Genomic DNA, 18,838 nt, shown 5'->3' with positions numbered 1-18,838 from the left:
GGTATATCCTGCATTTTACCATATCGCCGTAAACATTGTTGCATACATTATTGGTGGTTCATATAGCGGAAAAGAGAAACCATCGATGAAAGTCCATCAACGGTAGCTTCAGCTCCTTGGTGATTGATATTGCATTTGGCCTACAGCATTCAGCATACATTTAGCATTTGCCTGCCCAGAAAACCTCATAATCTCTCTGTCTCTGTCTCGTTCATGCGCTGTCTTTGTCGCACTCATTGTGTCAGGCGAGAATTGCATAATATCTGTAGCTTTCTCCAGTTGAGACCTCACCCACCCACCCACATGCATACAACACAACACAAACAACACCCCACCACACACACACTAGAATTAGAAAGATTAGCCAATTAGCCATCTGGTAGACTATCAGCTATCCCTATATCTACAACTATACCTGTTCCGATCCTAGTTAGCTCTACACTATCCTATACAGAATCTATCCTAACACTAACCGAACTACGAAAATTACACTTCGACTCTGTCCTCGAATTTTGTCAGTGCGCAGTCCTATGATTTTTTTTTTCGATGTTGGTTGACTCGTTAGCTAGTTGCGACATAGAGCGATAGAAAATCGATTTATAAAGATTAAAAAGCAAAGGTAAGTGTCCGTTGCGGGGAGGCTTAGTATTTATGCCCACATACCCAGCTGTGCTGGAGCAACTTCTTGCGAAATTTCTAAGATGATGGGATGCCTCCAGGTGCCTTGTGTGTTGCTTGAGTAAATTGAACAAAAAATAAATAAAAACGCAAGCGCTTAAAGTCTATTTTTATAAAAGTTTACATGTTGTCCTACTTGTGTTTGACTCGTTTATGTGCGTGTAACTCTGTGTCTGTGATCCCAACACCAAGCAAACCGCCACCTGAAAACTACTCCAACTAGCACTCCCAACTTTTGCAATCCGGCAGCTAAGACACCTGACCACCGCCCAGCTGAACAACACTCCTCGCGCCCAAGTGGACACGCTGTTCTTCAATCGGATCACCAAGACCGGCAGCGAGAAGATGATGGAGTTGCTCAAGATCCTGGGCAAGCGCCACAACTTCGAGGCGCGTCGCGATGTCGAGGGATTCTACGAAGTGGTCATCATGCACGACGCCTACGCCAAAAACTTTATCCGCACCGAAGTAATCAACTGCACCAAAGCCAATAGCTATACGAAGCACGTGGCCTTCCTGGACTTCGACCTATTGGACGAACCCTGGCCCATATACATCAATATGGTGCGAGATCCCATCGAGCGGCTGGTCAGCTGGTTCTACTATGTCCGCGCCCCCTGGCATTTCGCGGAGAGAAAGGAAATGTTCGGAGATGCCATCGTACTGCCCAGCATAGATTGGCTGAAGAAGGACTTTAACCGCTGCATCGAGGAACGCGATCCCGAGTGTGTGTACGAGCAAATGGAAATGGGAAATCTGGGCGATCATAGGCGACAGTCACTGTATCTCTGCGGTCAGAACATGGCGGTGTGCATGTGAGTAGTCCTTCTAGAGATGGGGGGTAGAAGCTATAGGAGAGGTTGTTCGAAAAGTGATGACTAAGAGCTATGTAAAGATATAGGTATCAAATAATAATATCGATAATATTTGAGGATCTGGTCCAAGCCAACATCAACCAAGTTCTTTCGGCCAAAGTCAATGATTCAAGTCGAAGGTTCGAATTTTATAGCCAGTTTCCACATTTGGATCAACCGCTCCTTTGGCTAAGACCCCACCCGATATCTCAAGAAGTAAGATCGAGAACTGAGTGAAACCCAACCAACTGCAGGCCCTTCAACTCCCATGAGGCCATGCAGCGAGCCAAGAAGAATGTGGAGGAGCACTACGCAGTGGTGGGAACCTGGGAGGATACGAACATCACGCTGTCCGTTCTCGAGGGTTATATCCCCCGATTCTTCAGTGGGGTCAAGGACGAGTACTACGCTTTAAAGAAAAGTTTGGGAAACGTAAACAGGAATACCTACAGACCCAGTCTCAGTGACAAGGCGAGGGCCGTTCTCAGCCAGAACCTCACCCGGGAAATCGAGTTGTATCAGTTCATCAGGCACCGGCTGTACAAGCAGTATATAGCCCTAAAGCTGGAAGAAGATCCTAAGCTGCGGGATTAGCAGGAATTTAGTCACTAAGGGTTCGTTGAAGAGTAATAAAACTATGCTAACTTTCGTTCTGCTTCGATCTTTTCGATCTTTCCGGTATAATTCTAACCCTTGGTGAACTTTCGATTGGGCTAGCTTCGGTAGATTTCGCACAGATTTAGTCTTACACAGCGTATCATCCATGCAGAAGGTCGGATATAATGTTCACGATCGCCGGAGCAGCGAAGAGGAGCTGCGAACTCCAACGGCACATGGACACCATCATGATCACCACTCGCATCACCATCATGTGCATCACCAGGAAAAGATCGATGGGCACAATCACAAGGCATCGCATGACAAACAACTGGCTGTTCCCGACAGCAAGCACAAGGAAGATGAGGTGCACTACGAAGACGATGAGGATGAGGATGAAGTCGAGGAAAATGACGATGACTTGGCCAATGCTGTGGGAAGCACTGAAGGCGAAGACTTTAACTTTAAGGCCGATCTCCTGAACAATACCAAGTACGCCGAGGTGGACTTCGTCTTCTTCAATCGAGTGCCGAAAGTGGGCAGTCAATCGCTGATGGAGCTGATGGCTCGCCTGGGCAAGATCAATGGCTTCACCCATGCTCGGAATAAGGGCAGTGCCCACGAAACGATCGTGATGAACAAGCAACGGCAGAATGATCTTATAGCCGATCTCCTGACCCGACCAAAGCCACACATATATAGCCAGCACATAGCCTACATAAACTTCACTCGCTTCCACTTGCCCAAGCCCATCTATATCAACTTGATTCGCGATCCGATCGATCGGATCATCAGCTGGCACTATTACATTAGGGCTCCGTGGTACTATCGCGATATGCAGGCCAAATTGGGGGATAAAGCAATTCCCATGCCCTCGGAAGAGTTCATGAACCTCGATCTGGACACCTGTGTGCGGAACCACGATCCCCACTGCACGTTCACCCAAATGCAGATCAAGAATCCGGTGGGCGATCACCGACGACAGACGCTCTTCTTCTGCGGCATGAATCAGAAGCTGTGCATGTAAGTAGGAAGTAGATAGGGCAGTTAGTACGATCGTAACCCATAACTTTGAATAGGCCCTTCAATTCGGAGGCGGCCATGCAAAAGGCCAAGAGGACAGTGGAGACGGAGTACGCTGTTGTGGGCACCTGGGAGGATACGAATATAACGCTCTCAGTTTTGGAGGCGTATATACCGCGATTTTTCCGCAATGCCAAAGTGGCCTACTACTGTAAGCGTGTGATGATGTAAGCTGAGGATATTTCTGAATCCGCCTCAATTTTTTCAGTGGGAAAAGACCGATTGTCGCGGGTGAATCGCAACAATGTCACTCGAATCGTCAGCGATGAAACTAGACTTATTCTGCGGAAAAATCTCACCAACGAGATCGAGTTTTACGAGTTTTGCAAACAGCGTTTGTATCTTCAGTATGCCGCCCTAAGTCATGGAAAGCGATTCGGGGAGGATGACTATCTTCTGGTACCCGAACAGCAAAACGACTACAATGAGGACTATTAGTAAGGATACCTTTGATAGGAACAAAGTGAATAAGTGATAAGCCAGTATGAATATGTATATGAAAACCAAGAAAACTCAGGACTGCTAGAACACATTAAAATAAATGAAGCTGAACAATTATAAGTTTTTTTTAACGCTTTAAACAACTCTTGAGCAACTCGCACTCGCTTTAATCGAAATGATCCCTGCTGTTTTATATCTTGCCTTTCTAAAAAGGCATTATGTGACTAAAATTCGTCCGTGTGAGCACAGTGTTTGATGCTTTCTGTGTAACTTCAATCCGGTGAAGAGCTTTATGTGTGTCTTCATTTGTGCTGAAAGTATCTGTGGGTCTGTCTTTTGTTGGATGTGCTTGCTACAACTATGTCCTGAACTTTTGCAGCTGTGGCGATTAAATCCGAAGTTTCTAAATAACACCAAGTTTCACTTTCGCGATATTATCTTCTACAATCGAGTTCCCAAGACGGGCAGTGAAACGCTGATCGAGTTGATGATTCAACTGGGAAAAAAGAACGACTTTCAGAACGAAAGGTCTCCGTTCTCGAAACCCACTGGAATATACTGGAGTGTGGAGCGGCAAAAAGAGGAAGCCACCCGCATCCTGGAATTACAGGAGGAACCAGCCTTTGTCTATGTAGAGCACATGAACTACATGAACATTCGCCCCTTTCACCTCCCCCAGCCAATCTACATCAACATGGTAGGAGCAAAATCGCGACCCTAGTCTGTTTACTCATATAAGCCTTGATTTATCAGATTCGAGACCCCGTAGAACGAGTGATCAGTTGGTTCTACTATAAACGCACTCCCTGGAACTCTGTCAAAATGTACAAGGTGACGGGGAAGTTTGGGAATCGCACCCACTACACCAAGAACTTTGAGGATTGCGTCCTAACACACGATCCGGAATGTCGGTATGACTACGGACTTATGTTCAAGGACGATTCCGCCGATCACAAGCGTCAGAGCCTGTTCTTCTGCGGACACTCCCCCATTTGCGAGTAGGTAGCTTGATATCCGGGTGATCCCCAGTCTTAACGGTACGGTTTCTCCACCCAAGACCCTTCAATACCCCGGCGGCAATTGCGAGGGCCAAGCAGAACGTAGAGCGAGATTTCTCAGTGATTGGTTCCTGGGAGGACACCAATGTCACTTTGACAGTGCTCGAGCACTATATACCGCGATTCTTCAAGGGCAGCATAGAGCTGTACTATGGTAATGACCCTTGAAGCTTCCTTCCTTGAGGTGCTAACAAAAAAATACCTCCACATTCCCATAGAACCCAAAACCGGCCTGGCCTTTCAGAAGGAGAATATCAACCACTGGAAGCCGAAAGTTAGCGAACGCATCAAGCAAATAATGCGGGCCAACTTCACCCAGGAATACGAATTTTATTACTTTTGCAAGCAGCGCTTGTATCGGCAATACTTTGCAATAAATAAGCACTTGCACTTCTGAACATCTGCGTGCTCCTTTCGTTTTTCTATTAACAATTCTGTAGTTCATTTTCTGTCAAGTCATGGGTTTTGATAACTTTTGTGGAAGGAAGCGCACTTATTTCTCTCCCCACTTTCAAGCTGGAAAACTTGGACCCCGCCCATTTGAATAATACCCCCAAAGCGGAGCGTGATTTCATATTCTACAATCGCCTGGAAAAGACAGGAAGTCAGTCGATGACGCGGCTCATCAAGCAGCTGGGTGATCGTCTTGGATTTGACACCTACAGGAATATCGTGCGTCCCTGGAGGTCGATTACCGAATCCGAGGAGGATGAGAAGGATCTCGTGGAACAGCTCTTCGAGCTGGGGGAGCACGCGGTCTACGTGGAGCACGCCAATTGGGTCAACTTCACCCAGTACGACAGTCCGCGTCCCATCTACATCAACATGGTTCGCCATCCCATTCAGAAGGTGATTAGTGCCTACTACTACCAACGCCATCCGCTGATCTTCGCCCAGAGCTTGATGCGGAATCCCAATAAGCCGATGCAGACCAAGAAATTCTTCGATACCAACTTCAATGATTGCGTCAGAAAGCGGGTCAGCCCGCATTGTGTTTTCGACGCCCACAATCCTTTCAACGGCGATTGGAGGAGGTTCTCTCTACATCTTTGTGGCAACTCGGAAATTTGCACGTAGGTCCTAGTCCTCTCAGAACGAAATCAAATTAAGTCCAAGTTAGAAAGAAATGGGTTACATAATCATATTTTAAAGTCAAGCCCAATCAATTCATTCTGTTCTCCTTTTTAGAAGAACTTTTACCTATTTCTTTTAAACTTGGCCTTTGATTAGATAGATCTTCGGAATGTTCTCGCATATAAGGTGTTCTTATTCAGGCATTTCAACTCGGAAACTACCACGCAAATCGCCAAAATGAATGTGGAACGGGAGTACGCCGTTGTGGGTAGTTGGGAGGACACAAACGTGACATTGGCTGTGTTAGAAGCGTACATACCTCGGTTTTTTACCGACGCCACAAAAGTCTACTACAGTATGTTGTCCATGCCTTTCATTCAGGAGAACTCAACTCGGCTAACTTTAAACTTCCCTTTCTAGGCAACACTCAGAATTTTACGATAAACAATGTTTCGCATGACACTCATCTGGATAAGGATGTGGAGGAGTATCTGAAGAGCAGTTTCGCCTTCGAGATCGAGCTATATATGTTTATCAAGCAGCGACTCTACAAACAGTATATAGCAGTGCATAAGAACGAATTTTAGTCGATTTAGTACTAAGTACCTTGAGGTTTACAAACATGAAATGAATACAGGGTTTTGCCAAATGATCTATAACCTAAGTTGCAATTCGAGTCTTTTTCCCTTCCTTCGCTACTAATCATTTCGGATGGCTTGGTTGCTTGAATTCACTCTCCACTCCGCCACCCATATCAGAAATTAATTCCGGGGTGACCAACGACCTTTGCAGATCCTGCAGCTTAGTCCTGACAAGCTGAACAATACACCCAAGGCCGAGATTGACGTGTTGTTTTTCAATCGGGTTCCGAAGACAGGAAGTATGCAGCTGATTGAGCTTATGAGGCAGCTGGGGAAGGTCCATGACTACGATGTGGAAAAGGATCCCCAACAGGGGGGCGTTATTCCCATCCTGGAGACCGCCGAGCAGAGCGACATGATCGATAATATTGTTAACCTCGACGACGGCACCGTGTTCGCCAGCCACGTGAACTTCCTGAACTTTACCAAGCACGAGCAGCCCAGACCCATTTACATCAACATGGTTCGGGATCCCGTGGAGAGGGTTATCAGCTGGTACTACTACATCCGGGCTCCGTGGGTCTTTGTGCCCGGCAGGAGGCGCAATAATCGCGAAATGCCCAATCCCAAATGGGTTAACACCGAATTCGATCAGTGCGTCACGAGTGGCGAAAAGGTGTGCACCTACATCGAGAATTCCCTGCTGGAACATGTGGGCGATCATCGGCGACAAACCTTGTTCTTCTGCGGTCACAATGAGTTCCAGTGCACGTGAGTTAGGGTTGCATAGCCGCATTTTCTCTCAGTGATACCTCGAACTTCCCTGTAGACCTTTCAATGCCCGTCTGCCCCTTCAATTGGCCAAAATGAATGTGGAACGGGAGTACTCAGTGGTGGGAACCTGGGAGCACACGAATGAAACCCTTGCCGTTTTAGAGGCTTACGTGCCACGCTATTTCGCAGATGCCTCCAAAATGTATTACTGTAAGTCTCGGTGGCAATTGTGTTGGGAGAAGGATATCATTAGGATCAAGAAAGACTTGGTAATCAACGTATTCCGGAAATTGCTGGAATACATGTTGAAACCACTAGATTCTTGATTTTGGATGACTTCTCTGCTTCTTAGAAGTGGAAAAATTTCAGAAAATTGTTTATATTACAGCGGGCTTGCATGCCGATAAGCAAAATGTTAACCCAATGAAGCCGCACATTTCGCAGGATATTTTAGATATGGTTCGTCGGAATTTCACACGTGAAATTGAATTTTATCAGTTCTGCCGCCAGCGGTTGCACAAACAGTACTTGGCCATCAAACTGAACGATCTCAAGCGAGTGGACAAGTCATTGGCCATGTTAAGTGAGGCCAAAGAAATGGTCATTAACAACTAGTCTACTTAGATATATAACAAAATAAATTAATAAAAATGAGAGGATATATAAATCCTTCATTTTTAATTTTTAAAAAATTCTTTGAATGGGAATACTTTCCGGGACTGCTAGTATAAGCTCTCTTATATACTCAGGAATATTCTTCAGAAACTTGAAAGCAGATCAAATGAAGCTAGTGCCCTTCTCTTAATCTATAACTATCGCTTATAACCAAACCAACAAAGCTTAGCTATAATTTCTTCCTCTTCGATCCTTCGCACTCTACGGAATATACTTTTAATCGCTTGAAAGTCGGGAAGAATTGAAAAGGTTGCTGCTTACTAACCAGGATTAGAAGCACCCCATGTTATAGAATACCTATCATCTTTAGCTTCAGCAACTGAGCGCAAATCGCCTCAACAACACAAAAAACGCGGAAATCGAAGTGCTGTTTTTTAATCGCGCCGCCAAAGTCGGAAGTGAATCTATGCTGGAGCTCTTTATGGCGCTGGAAAAGTACAACGAAGATCTAACTCTGGAAAGACGTGGTCTCCATACCAGAACCGTTCGGCAAATGGACAAAAAGCAGAGACGGGAGTCCGCCGAATTTGTTGCCGATCTGGAGGAGGGCACCATGTACATTGAGCACATCAATTGGCTAGACTTCGATGAGTTCGACCTACCCAAGCCCATTTACATCAATTTGGTGCGCGATCCGGTGGAGAGGGTCATAAGTTGGTTCTTTTACGCTCGGAGTTCCTACAAGAATGCCATCGAGTACCGAAAGAGACCCAATCAAAAAATAAAGCCCGAATCCTGGTATAAGAAGAACTTCAATGATTGTGTAAGGAGTGGAGATCCCGAGTGCCAATACGTGCCCCACACGGTCAAGGACTCGATTGCCAATTTTAAGAGGCAGTCCTTATTTTATTGCGGTCATCACGATGATTGCCTGTAAGTAGATAGGAGCAATAAGGTTTCCCCCAACACCATGGGCCAAGCTAATAGTGATCTTTTAGACCTTTTAACTCACCAACTGCCGTGCAAATGGCGAAGGAGCACGTGGAAAGGGATTATGCTGTTGTGGGCAGCTGGGAGGACACGAATATAACCCTGACCGTTCTCGAGAACTATATTCCACGCTTCTTTCGCGGTGCGAAGCTCATGTATGAAAGTAGGTCCCTCATCCACAATTTTCTATCCAGCGAAATGACATTGTGTTCTCAATCCCCAAAAACAGTGCACAATAGCAAGATCACCAATCGGAACAAGAACAAACGCAAGCCGTTTGTAGAGCCCGAGGTCAAGGAAATGATTCGCAGGAACTTTACTAACGAGTACGAGTTTTACTACTTCTGCAAGCAGCGTTTGTACAAACAGTATTTGGCCCTCAATCTGAAGGAGTTGGAGGTGCATGGTCTGTTAAACTAGTTGGTTTGGAGTGCGACCTTAGATCGTAGTAGGTGATATATGCGCGAACAAATCTTTTATTCAATAAACCAGTAGTCAGTAAACCCGTAGACTAGACCCACACTTTATTTACACGTTGAACCCATCTGTGTGTCTTATCGTTTGTTGTGTGACATAAAACACCTGCCATGAAGCCACTAAAACCCTTATCCCATACCCCCTCCCCCAAACAGTTAGGTAGCCTAACACCTAGCCAACTGAACAACACAGCCAAGGCCGAAATGGATCGCCTCTTTTTCACGAGATGCGCCAAAGTGGGCAGCGAATCGCTTACGGAGTTTATGGAGCATCTCCAGAAAATCAACAACTTCCAAGTGGATAAGTACGGAATTAACAAGAGATCGAAGAGGCAACTGAAGCCACGGGCTCAGGCTGAGACAGCTGGTTATATCTATAACCTGGACGAAGGATCCGTCTACATAGAGCACGTGCCTTGGATCGATTTCAACGAGTACAATCTACCCAAGCCCATCTTTATCAACCTGGTTCGTGACCCCGTGGAGCGCATGATAAGCTGGTATTACTACGTCAGGAACTCCTACCGAAATGCCATTTTCTACCGCAACAATCCCCTGGCTCCTCTAAAGCCCACGGCCTGGTTCAAAAAGAGTTACAACGACTGTGTGAGGAGTGGTGACCCCGAATGCCAGTATGTTCCACTGGCAGTTCGCGATGTGGAGGGAAACTTCAAGAGGCAGACAATATTCTTCTGCGGCCACGATCAGGACTGTTTGTGAGTCCCGTAGAAGCGGTCAATTCTTCACTTTTTCAAGAGTCGTCCTTCTAATCTCAACCCTTTTCCAGACCTTTCAATTCTCCCCTGGCTGTTCAGATAGCCAAACGTAGGGTCGAAACGGAATACGCAGTGGTGGGAACTTGGGAGGAGACCAATATAACTCTAACCGTTTTGGAACACTATATACCTCGTTATTTCGCTAGAGCTAAAATGATCTTTCACTGTAAGACTCCAATCAAAGATAAGTCAGGCCTACCATTTTAAGAAATTCCTTTCCAGTGTACCAAAAGTCCCTACAGAATCGCAATCGCAATAACAGAAAGCCTCACGTGGATGCAGATGTCAGGGCCATGGTCAGGAGGAATTTCACCCATGAGTACGACTTTTACTACTTCTGCAAACAGCGTCTTTATATGCAGTACATAGCCCTTAAGCGAACCGAGTTGGAACGACTGAATTTATACTGAATTCGTAGACTGAACTTTAGATTTTGACATAGTTTTTCTGTAGCTCGTTAATAAAGTACTCAATAGTAATGTTACTAACATGTAGAAACCATTTAGGGATTTTTTTGTGAAAAGCTAAAACCAATCCCATCTATAAAAATCGCAGCTTGCTTCGCTGAGCAGTGAAAAGCTGAACAACACACGGCACTCCAGGCTGGAGGTGATCTTCTTCAATCGTGGAGCCAAAGTGGGAAGTGAAGCTCTGATGGAACTCACCCAGACCATGGCTCCCCACAATAACATGACAGTGGTTACCAAAGGACCAATGGATATTAAGTCCCGCACCCGGTCTCCTAAAGAGCAAATGATACAGGCTATTTGGGTGACCGAGTTGGAGCCAGGGACCATATACATAGAGCATTGCAATTGGTTGGATTTCCGCAGATATCAGCTACCAAGACCCATCTACATCAACTTGGTTCGCGATCCCGTGGAGCGGATGATCAGTTGGTATTACTACGTTCGTAGTGCATATCGCAATGCCATCCACCATCGACGATTTCCCAACGCAACAATTAAATCGGAGAAGTGGTTCAAAAAGAGCTACAACGATTGTGTTCGCAGTGGTGACCCCGAGTGTCAGTACGTGCCTGGAAGCATTAGAGATTCGGAGGGTAATTATAAAAGACAAACCCTGTTCTTCTGCGGTCACGACAGGGAGTGTCTGTAAGTTGATTTCGAAATTATTGTGTTAGATTTGGAAATATGATGTGGAGAGTACTTTTCAGACCCTTCGACTCTCAACGCGCCATTCAACTAGCCAAATTGCATGTGGAGCGCGATTATGCAGTCGTAGGAACTTGGGAGGAGACTAACATAACTCTGACGGTATTCGAAGCCTACATACCGCGGTTCTTCAAGGGAGTCAGGAATATCTTTGAGTGTAGGTTCCATGTCGAATGGTTTAAAAATGTTTTAGGGACTACTTGAACACTTTTGGGTATTACTAGCGCCTGGGAAAATACTGTGTCTTAGTTAGTTACACCATTTACACTCCGTTCTTCATATCAATCATCTGTGTTTTGTCTTGGACATTGAATGCATTTAATGCAATACCCCTGAACTTCCCAGCTTGGACGGGTGACCCCCATATATCTGAACAATACTCGATTCGCGGGTTCTGAAACTGTGATCTTCAATCGACCAACCCGAGTAGACAGCGAGCAAATGGTCCCACTTTTCAGGCAATTGGCCGCCATGAATGACATAAATGTGGTTCTCAACGGACCCGTCAGGACGATGAATAGAACTCGAACCGAAAAGGAGCAACTAACCGAAGCTGAATGGACCATCGAACTGGAGAAAGGTTCGATCTATATGGCACACTCCAATTGGTTGGACTTTGCTAGCTACGGATTCAAGAAACCCATTTATATTTCGCTGGTCAAGGATCCGATAGACCGGATGATTACAGATTTCTATAAGCGAAGGTCTTCGGTGAAGAGAGCTATATATAGGCGCATGTATCCTGGTCGTCGGGAGCGACCCGACGAGTGGTACCAACTGAGTTTCAATGAGTGTGTGAGAAGTAGAAGTCCTGAGTGTCTCTTTGTCCAGCATTCAGTGGCAGATTATATTCAGGACTTTAAAAGACAGACCCTTTACTTTTGCGGCAATGAAGCCGATTGCCTGTGAGTACCCCCTGAGTCCTCGTTGAATTATCCTTAAAGTATACCCCTCTGTAGACCCTTTAACTCCCACCATGCTACGCAAGTAGCTAAACGTAGAGTGGAGAAGGAGTACTCCGTGGTGGGCACTTGGGAAGAGAGGAATATAACCCTTACTGTGCTGGAGAAATACATTCCCCGATTCTTCAATCACGCTCGATTTCTATATAAGTGTAGGTAATCTCAGGGGCTTGACTCGAAAGTGTTCAGGTATCATCGAGAAAGCATCGAGAGTCATGGAGTTATCTCTTTCAGTGCACAGCAAAAGCATCCGAAATCGGAATCGCAATAATCGCAAACCCCACATAGATGCGGATGTCAGGGAGATGGTAAGACGAAACTTTACCAACGAATATGAGTTCTACTACTTCTGCAAGCAGCGTTTGTATAAGCAATATTTGGCCCTTCAATTCGAGAATAATCTTCACTAAATGGTCTTGATTACAATAAACCAAATAAAGAAAGTGAACATAGTTAAGTTATAAGTGCGTTTTTATAAACAATAATAAACCAATCCTTAGGAACTGTTTCTTTTACATTGAGCTCTTTTATTCGTACGGGGTCGCTATAAAAAAGTTCTCCTAAGTTATTCCTATTTTACCACATTTGTCCTGAATAGTTTCTTATTCACCCAAATGCATATCAAACACCAAGGATTTGAAGGTAAATTACATGATATACACTTATATTAAACCCTATTTACCTCGATATTATTTCTAATAACATTCTCTAATCCTTAACCAGATGTCCTCCCTTAACGTGCGGGATCTGAACAATACCCGCAAGGCACAAATGGAGCTGGTATTTTTCAATCGGGTACCCAAAGTGGGAAGTCAGACGTTCATGGAGCTCCTCCGTCGACTTTCCGAGCGCAATAATTTTCAGTTTCACCGCGATGCAGTCCAGAAAGTGGAGACAATCCGCTTGGCGGAGGATCAGCAGCAGGAAATGGCCGAGGTGATCAGTGAACTTCCGGAACCCTCGGTCTTCATCAAGCATGTGTGCTTCACCAACTTCACCAAATTCAACCTGCCCAGACCAATTTACCTGAATGTGGTCCGCGATCCCGTGGAGAGGGTGATCAGTTGGTTCTACTACGTGAGGGCTCCGTGGTACTTCGTGGAGCGCAAAGCTGCTTTCCCGGATCTACCATTGCCCCATCCCGCTTGGCTTAAAAAGGATTTCGAAACCTGTGTCCTCAATGGCGATCAGGAGTGCACATATACTCAAGGAGTTACCGTGGAGGGAATCGGCGATCATCGCAGGCAGAGCTTATTCTTCTGCGGTCACGACTACGAGTGCACGTAAGTTTTTTAACATTTTCCTAAAAGAGATTTCTAAACATATTGATGTGCTTAAATTTCTAGACCCTTCAATACTGTGGGTGCCCTGGAACGAGCCAAATTTGCCGTAGAACAGCAGTACGCGGTGGTCGGAGTGCTGGAGGATCTGAACACCACGCTCTCAGTACTTGAAAAATATGTACCACGGTTCTTTGAGGGCGTTCGAGATATTTATGCAAGTAAGTTGAATGTAGAATCAGAACGTATTTGCTCAATGCTTTTGTTTTCATTTTACACTTCAATGTAGTACAAAGTAATAAGTAATAAAGCCACTTGTGTGTGATACAATGTTGTATCACCACTCATACAATTGATATCGTTCTGTGAACTTAGCAAAACTGAGCTACGAAAATATTTATGGTACACATTCCTGACTCATGTATTTGTTTGAAATTCCCCTTTTAGCCAGCGCAGAGTACTTGACGAAGATCAATAAGAACAACTTCAAGCCGCCGGTCAGCGAGCATGTGAAGGACATAGTGCGTCGGAACTTTACGAACGAGATTGAGTTCTATCAATTCTGCCGCCAGAGACTCCACAAACAATATCTGGCTGCCCACTTACCACAGCGGATTATCACAGACTCAGCACATCTGCCCGGCCTGATTGGCAATTGAACTGTGCTCTTTACAAATCACGAACAAATGTAGCAACAAATATGATAAACAAAATCGTTCTCGAAACCTGTAGTCAGCTAAGTTCCCTATTATTGTTTTCTCTTGTGTATATTTCAAAGCGGTTATCAAAAATATGACAAATGCATCTTATATTTATATAGATTAGTAAGTACCTTATGCTATAAAGACCTGAGTTTGAATTGTGATGTCTTCAAGTGAACTGTTGAAATTTTTGTTTTAGTATTTTAGTTTTAAGTCGATTATGATAAACACTGTATAAACTAATAAATGATTATTTTAAGAACACTTTTGTCTTTCCACTGATTTCACAGTTTTAATTATAAATGGAAACGAAAAATAAAAATAAAAAACATTAAATAACTAAAAAAAACTCAACGAATTCTAACAGACTATGCTGGATAACAAAAGGTGAATGGCATTAAGAATGGTCGCAATACGAACGCAACCGTTTGAGTATTTGTACATCTTTTTATGAAATATAGTTTATTAAATATAAGAAAATGAACCGAATGGTTGATGTTTCTACTCTAACTTAAAGCACTTGCTGACTATCGTCGGGCTTACACATCGAGTAATTGGACGCTTCTTGCTGGAAATAGAAATAATTAACTCGTGATTTGTAGTTATCGAAGTAAAGATATGCATACCGCTTGTTTCCAAAGAAGACTAGCTCCCTTGCCGATTTTATAAGCTCCCAAGGTCCAGGTATGACCCTGTTCACCCGTATGATGTCCGATCCGGAACAGTCGTTGCTTGTGACTTCTACGATTCGTTGGGGTTCCTTAACAAATCTCGATATAGGATCCTTTTCAATTACATTTAAAACATACTCGTCGGTCAATTCCAGCCACTTTGGATCCTTTGAGCGAATACTTAGTAGTTCTGGCGCAAGACGTTGTACTGCACTGACAAAAATAACATCCATGGCACAAGTTAAAGGATACTGATAGGCCTTTACGTGGAGCAGCGATCGCGCCTCGAACAAGCGATATACCCGATGATAGTCTGCATAACGATACTCGATGCGTTGTCCATCGGGTGATATGCGAGCCTGAAGAAATACATCATCAAAGTCCATTTCCGCAAAGCTGAGTATTTTCAGGCGCTTGTTATCACGCCGCAGATAATCCCATTTATCCACATCCAATCCGCAGCGACGATTATGCACAATATCAAAGATGTAGGTATGCCCCAGCATAGGAAACGACAGCTTCTCACTGGATCCCAATATCAAAGCCTTTATCAATTGAACACCTCGCCCACCACCATCGTCTCTCAAGGAGACCAGCTCCTGATTAATGGCATCCTTGAAGATTTTATCCACACAGGTCATTGCGTTTTCCTCGTGCTATAAAAGAAAAGGGAATATCGGTTTCAGAATTCTAGGAGTGTCAGTACAAATAACTTACATCAAATTCATGGTTGGTTACCAACTCCCAGGCATGTGACATTGGTCCGTGTCCAATGTCGTGAAGGAGAGCGGCTATCTCCACCGCCTGACGACACCAATCCGGAAGCTTTGGCTCGTAATGCGAATTACGTTCGATGGCCCTAAGGTGATCCTGCGCGCTTTTGTAGGCCCTGTGGAAAAAAAAACAAAGTTTACATATAAATCAATATTACTTCTTGTGTTGCTTACCCAAGGCAATGATCGTATCGCTTGTGATCGGCCTTCTTATCGGTGGCCCACGGAAGGAGACCCAATTGGTGGACATGTTTGAGGCGCTGGAAGAGTGGATGCTCGACGATCTCTTGGATATGGCTCGACAGTTCGATTACACCGTGAACCTCATCCTCAATAAGCATCTGAAGGAAATAAACATGATAAAAAGTTAAAGCAAAGTTCATAACTTATTGCAAGAGCCATGTTCTATATGTCTTACTCTGCTTGGACCAACTAATTAAAAGCATTCAGTTCTTATCCCTATACTTTTTATGTAGATTATTATTATTTGTGGGCCAAAGATGGGATATACATATAATTTAAGAACATCACAGAAGTAAGGCTAGCTGCCACCACTACTGGCGCTACAGCCACTGCTGCTACTCCCACTGCTACCTCCACTGCTACTTCCACTGCTACTTCCGTCGGAGCTTCCGAATCCTCCACCCAGGCAAATGGAGACTATAAAGAGACTTAGGCCTATAATGTCTGGAACTAGCCCCAGGGCGGCCATAACACACTCCTGCCACTCGAACTGGCCATCGATCAACCGGCGGATGTTAAGGATGAGCAAGACACTGCGGATGAGTATGATTTGAACATGATTTATATACAAATTGATCGGTCTTACCAATATGGAAGGGTTAGCACTTGAGCTGCTGCATACAAAGTTAATAAAACCAGAATGCTTACAGGCTTCCAAAAAATTAGTAAACTAACTATCAGCATGTAAATCAAGGATGCGATAGCCAGCTTCTCATTTTTCGACAACAAATAAGCGGCATTATTGTTTAATAAAACAACAACAGCTGCTGTTATCAATGTCACAACCGTGCCGATCTGCAATATTCAATCTTAAAACAATCCACATTGGTTCAAACACTTATTTCTCACAGTCGCTGGGCGGAGCATCAAACGATGGTTTTTTAACAGCTTCAATGGATCTTGACACGGACTATGGCTTCCCAGAGGAAGTGGCAGGATCAAGTTAGCAGGTGTTTTCATTTTTGTCAGCCTATCGACGAAGTATGTACTATATGTGTCTACACTTAAATTTAAATCAGAGTAAGACTTTAAATCATGGGTCACTTTAATTTATGAAAAAACATAAAATAAAAAATGTTTGGATCGTCAAACGCATAACCTGCTGATAATAACTTTATGTGGTAGGACAGTTATTTGCGTAACTTCCTTATCTTTGTCTATATCTTTGTCAAATGAATATAACATTATCAAAGAACCGAAAAATGAAGGATTCCACATAAAAGACAAGATCTAAAGTACTCTACAAATATTAATTTAAACAGTGTTTTTAACAGTAATATGTCGTACATTTTCTTCTTGAATAATAATAATGAGAGAAACGTAAGTTGTCTTACAAGAAACCAGTTTCAACCACAAACCACGACGTTCTTGTTAACTGCACCTCTAGTTAAACTAGAACTAGAGCTTGATAGTTTGATACATAAGCTCTGTCTTCGCCATATCCCACTAGAATGACAATTTTTCTTGAACTTAAGAACAAAATCTTGTTTTTTTACTGCATTAAGTTTACACGTTTCTCATACAACTCTTAGTTCTCTGTTGAATCTTTGGTAATCTATGTTTATATTTTCAAAACTTTTTTAATTTTAAAGTGGCAGCAATTTTATGGAGATCAATAAAAATCGTCATATTTTTTCGAATCACTAAAAATCTTTCTTTTCCCAACCCAGATACTTTTCGCTTATTTTTTTAGATTGTGCTTTCATTAAATTTCCGAAGAAATAGATTAGCGTACTGTTTTGATTAGAAGAAAACTTATAACACCCATTGGTTTAAAAAGGCGACTGCAAAATACGTTAAATGTGTCATGACTTGAAAATTCAAACATATTTTACTATATACTGTACAATATGTGGGAGATTGAAGCATTACAACTAATTTAAAAGCCTCACGCAATGTGCAAAGTTTAGTAGGTCAAGTGCTATTAATGCGCTTTTTTTTGCGAGTGCAATCAGCTGTCCGACTATCAGCTGTCATGTTTCACTAGCAACCAATAACAAACGGTTAACTCACAGATGGGCGTTGTTGTTGTACGTGGTGTCCATGCTGCTGCTGTTGTTGTTGTGGGAAAAGCGGGAGTTTCGAGTTTTTCGACTCGTGGGAGAGGGGAAGAGGAAGAGAGCGCCGTCGCTGCGCGGGGGAGTGAATCACTGCGCTGGCTGACATTCTAATTGGATTTCTGTTTATCGACAATCCGCGTCCGAAGTAACACCGAAAATGCGCGCAGCACGACGTCTTGAAGGCTGTCTTCCCGCCGATTTGTGCGAATATATAACATCCGGGGATTTTTATCACATTTTTTAGCGAACTCCGATTCGTCAAGCAGAGCGTACACAACTGTTAATTTGGTGATGGGTGCGCACAGCTGATTGCAGCTATCGACCAGGGTTGCGGAATAAGCTGCACGAGAATGGCGACGCTTTCAAACGGTAAAGCTAATAATTTTGACGTTTTGCGAAAGTAGAACAAATAAAATATATGTTAAATTTAATAAGAAAATATTTGTAAAGCTCAATATGTAGAACAAAAAATTAAAAGATAATTTAAAGAACTAGAATTAGAAATTAAAGAGTTTTTAATAATTTGTGGCAGACAATTAGCAATATACTTGGCTTTTCAATTTTATAGTTTCTATACCATTTTGTTCTTTTAATTAAGAAAAATAAAGTTTAAAAGTAAGTAATGAAAAGTTCCCCTTTCCGGAAAAAGTCAATGCACAAATATATATAACCATATATAAAAAGTGAAAATGATTATGTGTGACACATTAAAATTGTTACTATTTAATTATTTAAAAAAATTGTATTTTTTTTTATTATTTAATATTTACTATTATTTACAAGACACTTTTTTACTAGCTTTTTTTTGGCTTGAAGCCGTTCACGATCTCATCCCGATTTAAACTGATCTTCTAATTTTTAATCCTGATCCAATCAACCTCGGCCAGAAGCTTTTTATTCGAACTTTTTGAACTTTCAGTTATGTTTAGGATAAAAGCTCTATGCTAACGTTATTTCTCTGCATTGTGAAATTGAA

The 18,838-nt window shown here is 43.3% G+C and overlaps 5 protein-coding genes across 13 annotated transcripts in view; 4 read left to right on the top strand and 1 right to left on the bottom strand.

Annotated features, from left to right (window-relative positions):
* Positions 1 to 14,379, top strand: part of LOC6738674 (heparan sulfate 2-O-sulfotransferase pipe) — a 44,262-nt gene extending 29,883 nt beyond the window's left edge. The window contains exons 4-7 of one of the 8 annotated variants that reach the window (XM_039294238.2): positions 4,033 to 4,350; positions 4,407 to 4,651; positions 4,711 to 4,865; positions 4,930 to 5,109. In XM_039294238.2, coding sequence (XP_039150172.1) covers positions 4,033 to 4,350; positions 4,407 to 4,651; positions 4,711 to 4,865; positions 4,930 to 5,108 — 897 coding nt within the window. In that variant the 3' untranslated portion in view covers position 5,109. Of the gene's footprint in view, positions 1 to 927; positions 1,494 to 1,786; positions 2,185 to 2,301; positions 3,153 to 3,208; positions 3,364 to 3,420; positions 3,768 to 4,032; positions 4,351 to 4,406; positions 4,652 to 4,710; positions 4,866 to 4,929; positions 5,110 to 5,227; positions 5,785 to 5,985; positions 6,141 to 6,205; positions 6,445 to 6,577; positions 7,157 to 8,125; positions 8,708 to 9,377; positions 9,938 to 10,008; positions 10,164 to 10,219; positions 10,496 to 12,857; positions 13,418 to 13,480; positions 13,636 to 13,861 lie in introns of those variants that run through there. The other 7 variants (XM_016169255.3, XM_039294237.2, XM_016169254.3 and 4 more) reach the window with 7 other exon arrangements.
* LOC27207534 (heparan sulfate 2-O-sulfotransferase pipe) lies at positions 7,233 to 8,093 on the top strand. The gene is made up of 2 exons (XM_016183217.3): positions 7,233 to 7,350; positions 7,529 to 8,093. Exons 1-2 carry the CDS (start codon positions 7,233 to 7,235, stop codon positions 7,753 to 7,755), a joined length of 345 nt encoding a protein of 114 aa, XP_016032499.1. The 3' UTR covers positions 7,756 to 8,093.
* LOC120284835 (heparan sulfate 2-O-sulfotransferase pipe-like) lies at positions 8,782 to 9,366 on the top strand. The gene has a single exon (XM_039294242.2). The coding sequence runs from the start codon at positions 8,782 to 8,784 to the stop codon at positions 9,163 to 9,165; it is 384 nt and encodes a 127-aa protein (XP_039150176.1). The 3' UTR covers positions 9,166 to 9,366.
* Positions 10,544 to 12,591, top strand: LOC27207047 (heparan sulfate 2-O-sulfotransferase pipe; the record flags this gene model as incomplete). The annotated part of the gene is made up of 3 exons (XM_016182799.2): positions 10,544 to 11,112; positions 11,175 to 11,329; positions 12,369 to 12,591. Coding segments are annotated over 3 exons (900 nt in total), but the record flags the coding sequence as incomplete, so codon positions are not given.
* LOC6738672 (deoxynucleoside triphosphate triphosphohydrolase SAMHD1) lies at positions 14,163 to 18,173 on the bottom strand. Of its 2 annotated transcripts, none has more exons than XM_002085438.4 (5): positions 17,816 to 18,173; positions 15,734 to 15,900; positions 15,504 to 15,675; positions 14,742 to 15,442; positions 14,163 to 14,683 (listed from the first exon to the last, which is right to left on the bottom strand). In XM_002085438.4, exons 1-5 carry the CDS (start codon positions 17,966 to 17,968, stop codon positions 14,617 to 14,619), a joined length of 1,260 nt encoding a protein of 419 aa, XP_002085474.1. In that variant the 5' UTR covers positions 17,969 to 18,173; the 3' UTR covers positions 14,163 to 14,616. The 2 variants fall into 2 exon arrangements, with proteins under 2 accessions (XP_002085474.1, XP_016032490.1); XM_016171719.3 differs by lacking the exon at positions 17,816 to 18,173 and adding an exon at positions 15,978 to 16,105.
* Positions 18,174 to 18,838: the final 665 nt, after the last annotated feature.

This window comes from Drosophila simulans, chromosome 3L, assembly GCF_016746395.2.
Source record: "Drosophila simulans strain w501 chromosome 3L, Prin_Dsim_3.1, whole genome shotgun sequence".
Classification (NCBI taxonomy): Eukaryota; Metazoa; Arthropoda; class Insecta; order Diptera; family Drosophilidae; genus Drosophila; species Drosophila simulans.
This window is presented reverse-complemented; position numbering and strand designations above follow the sequence as displayed.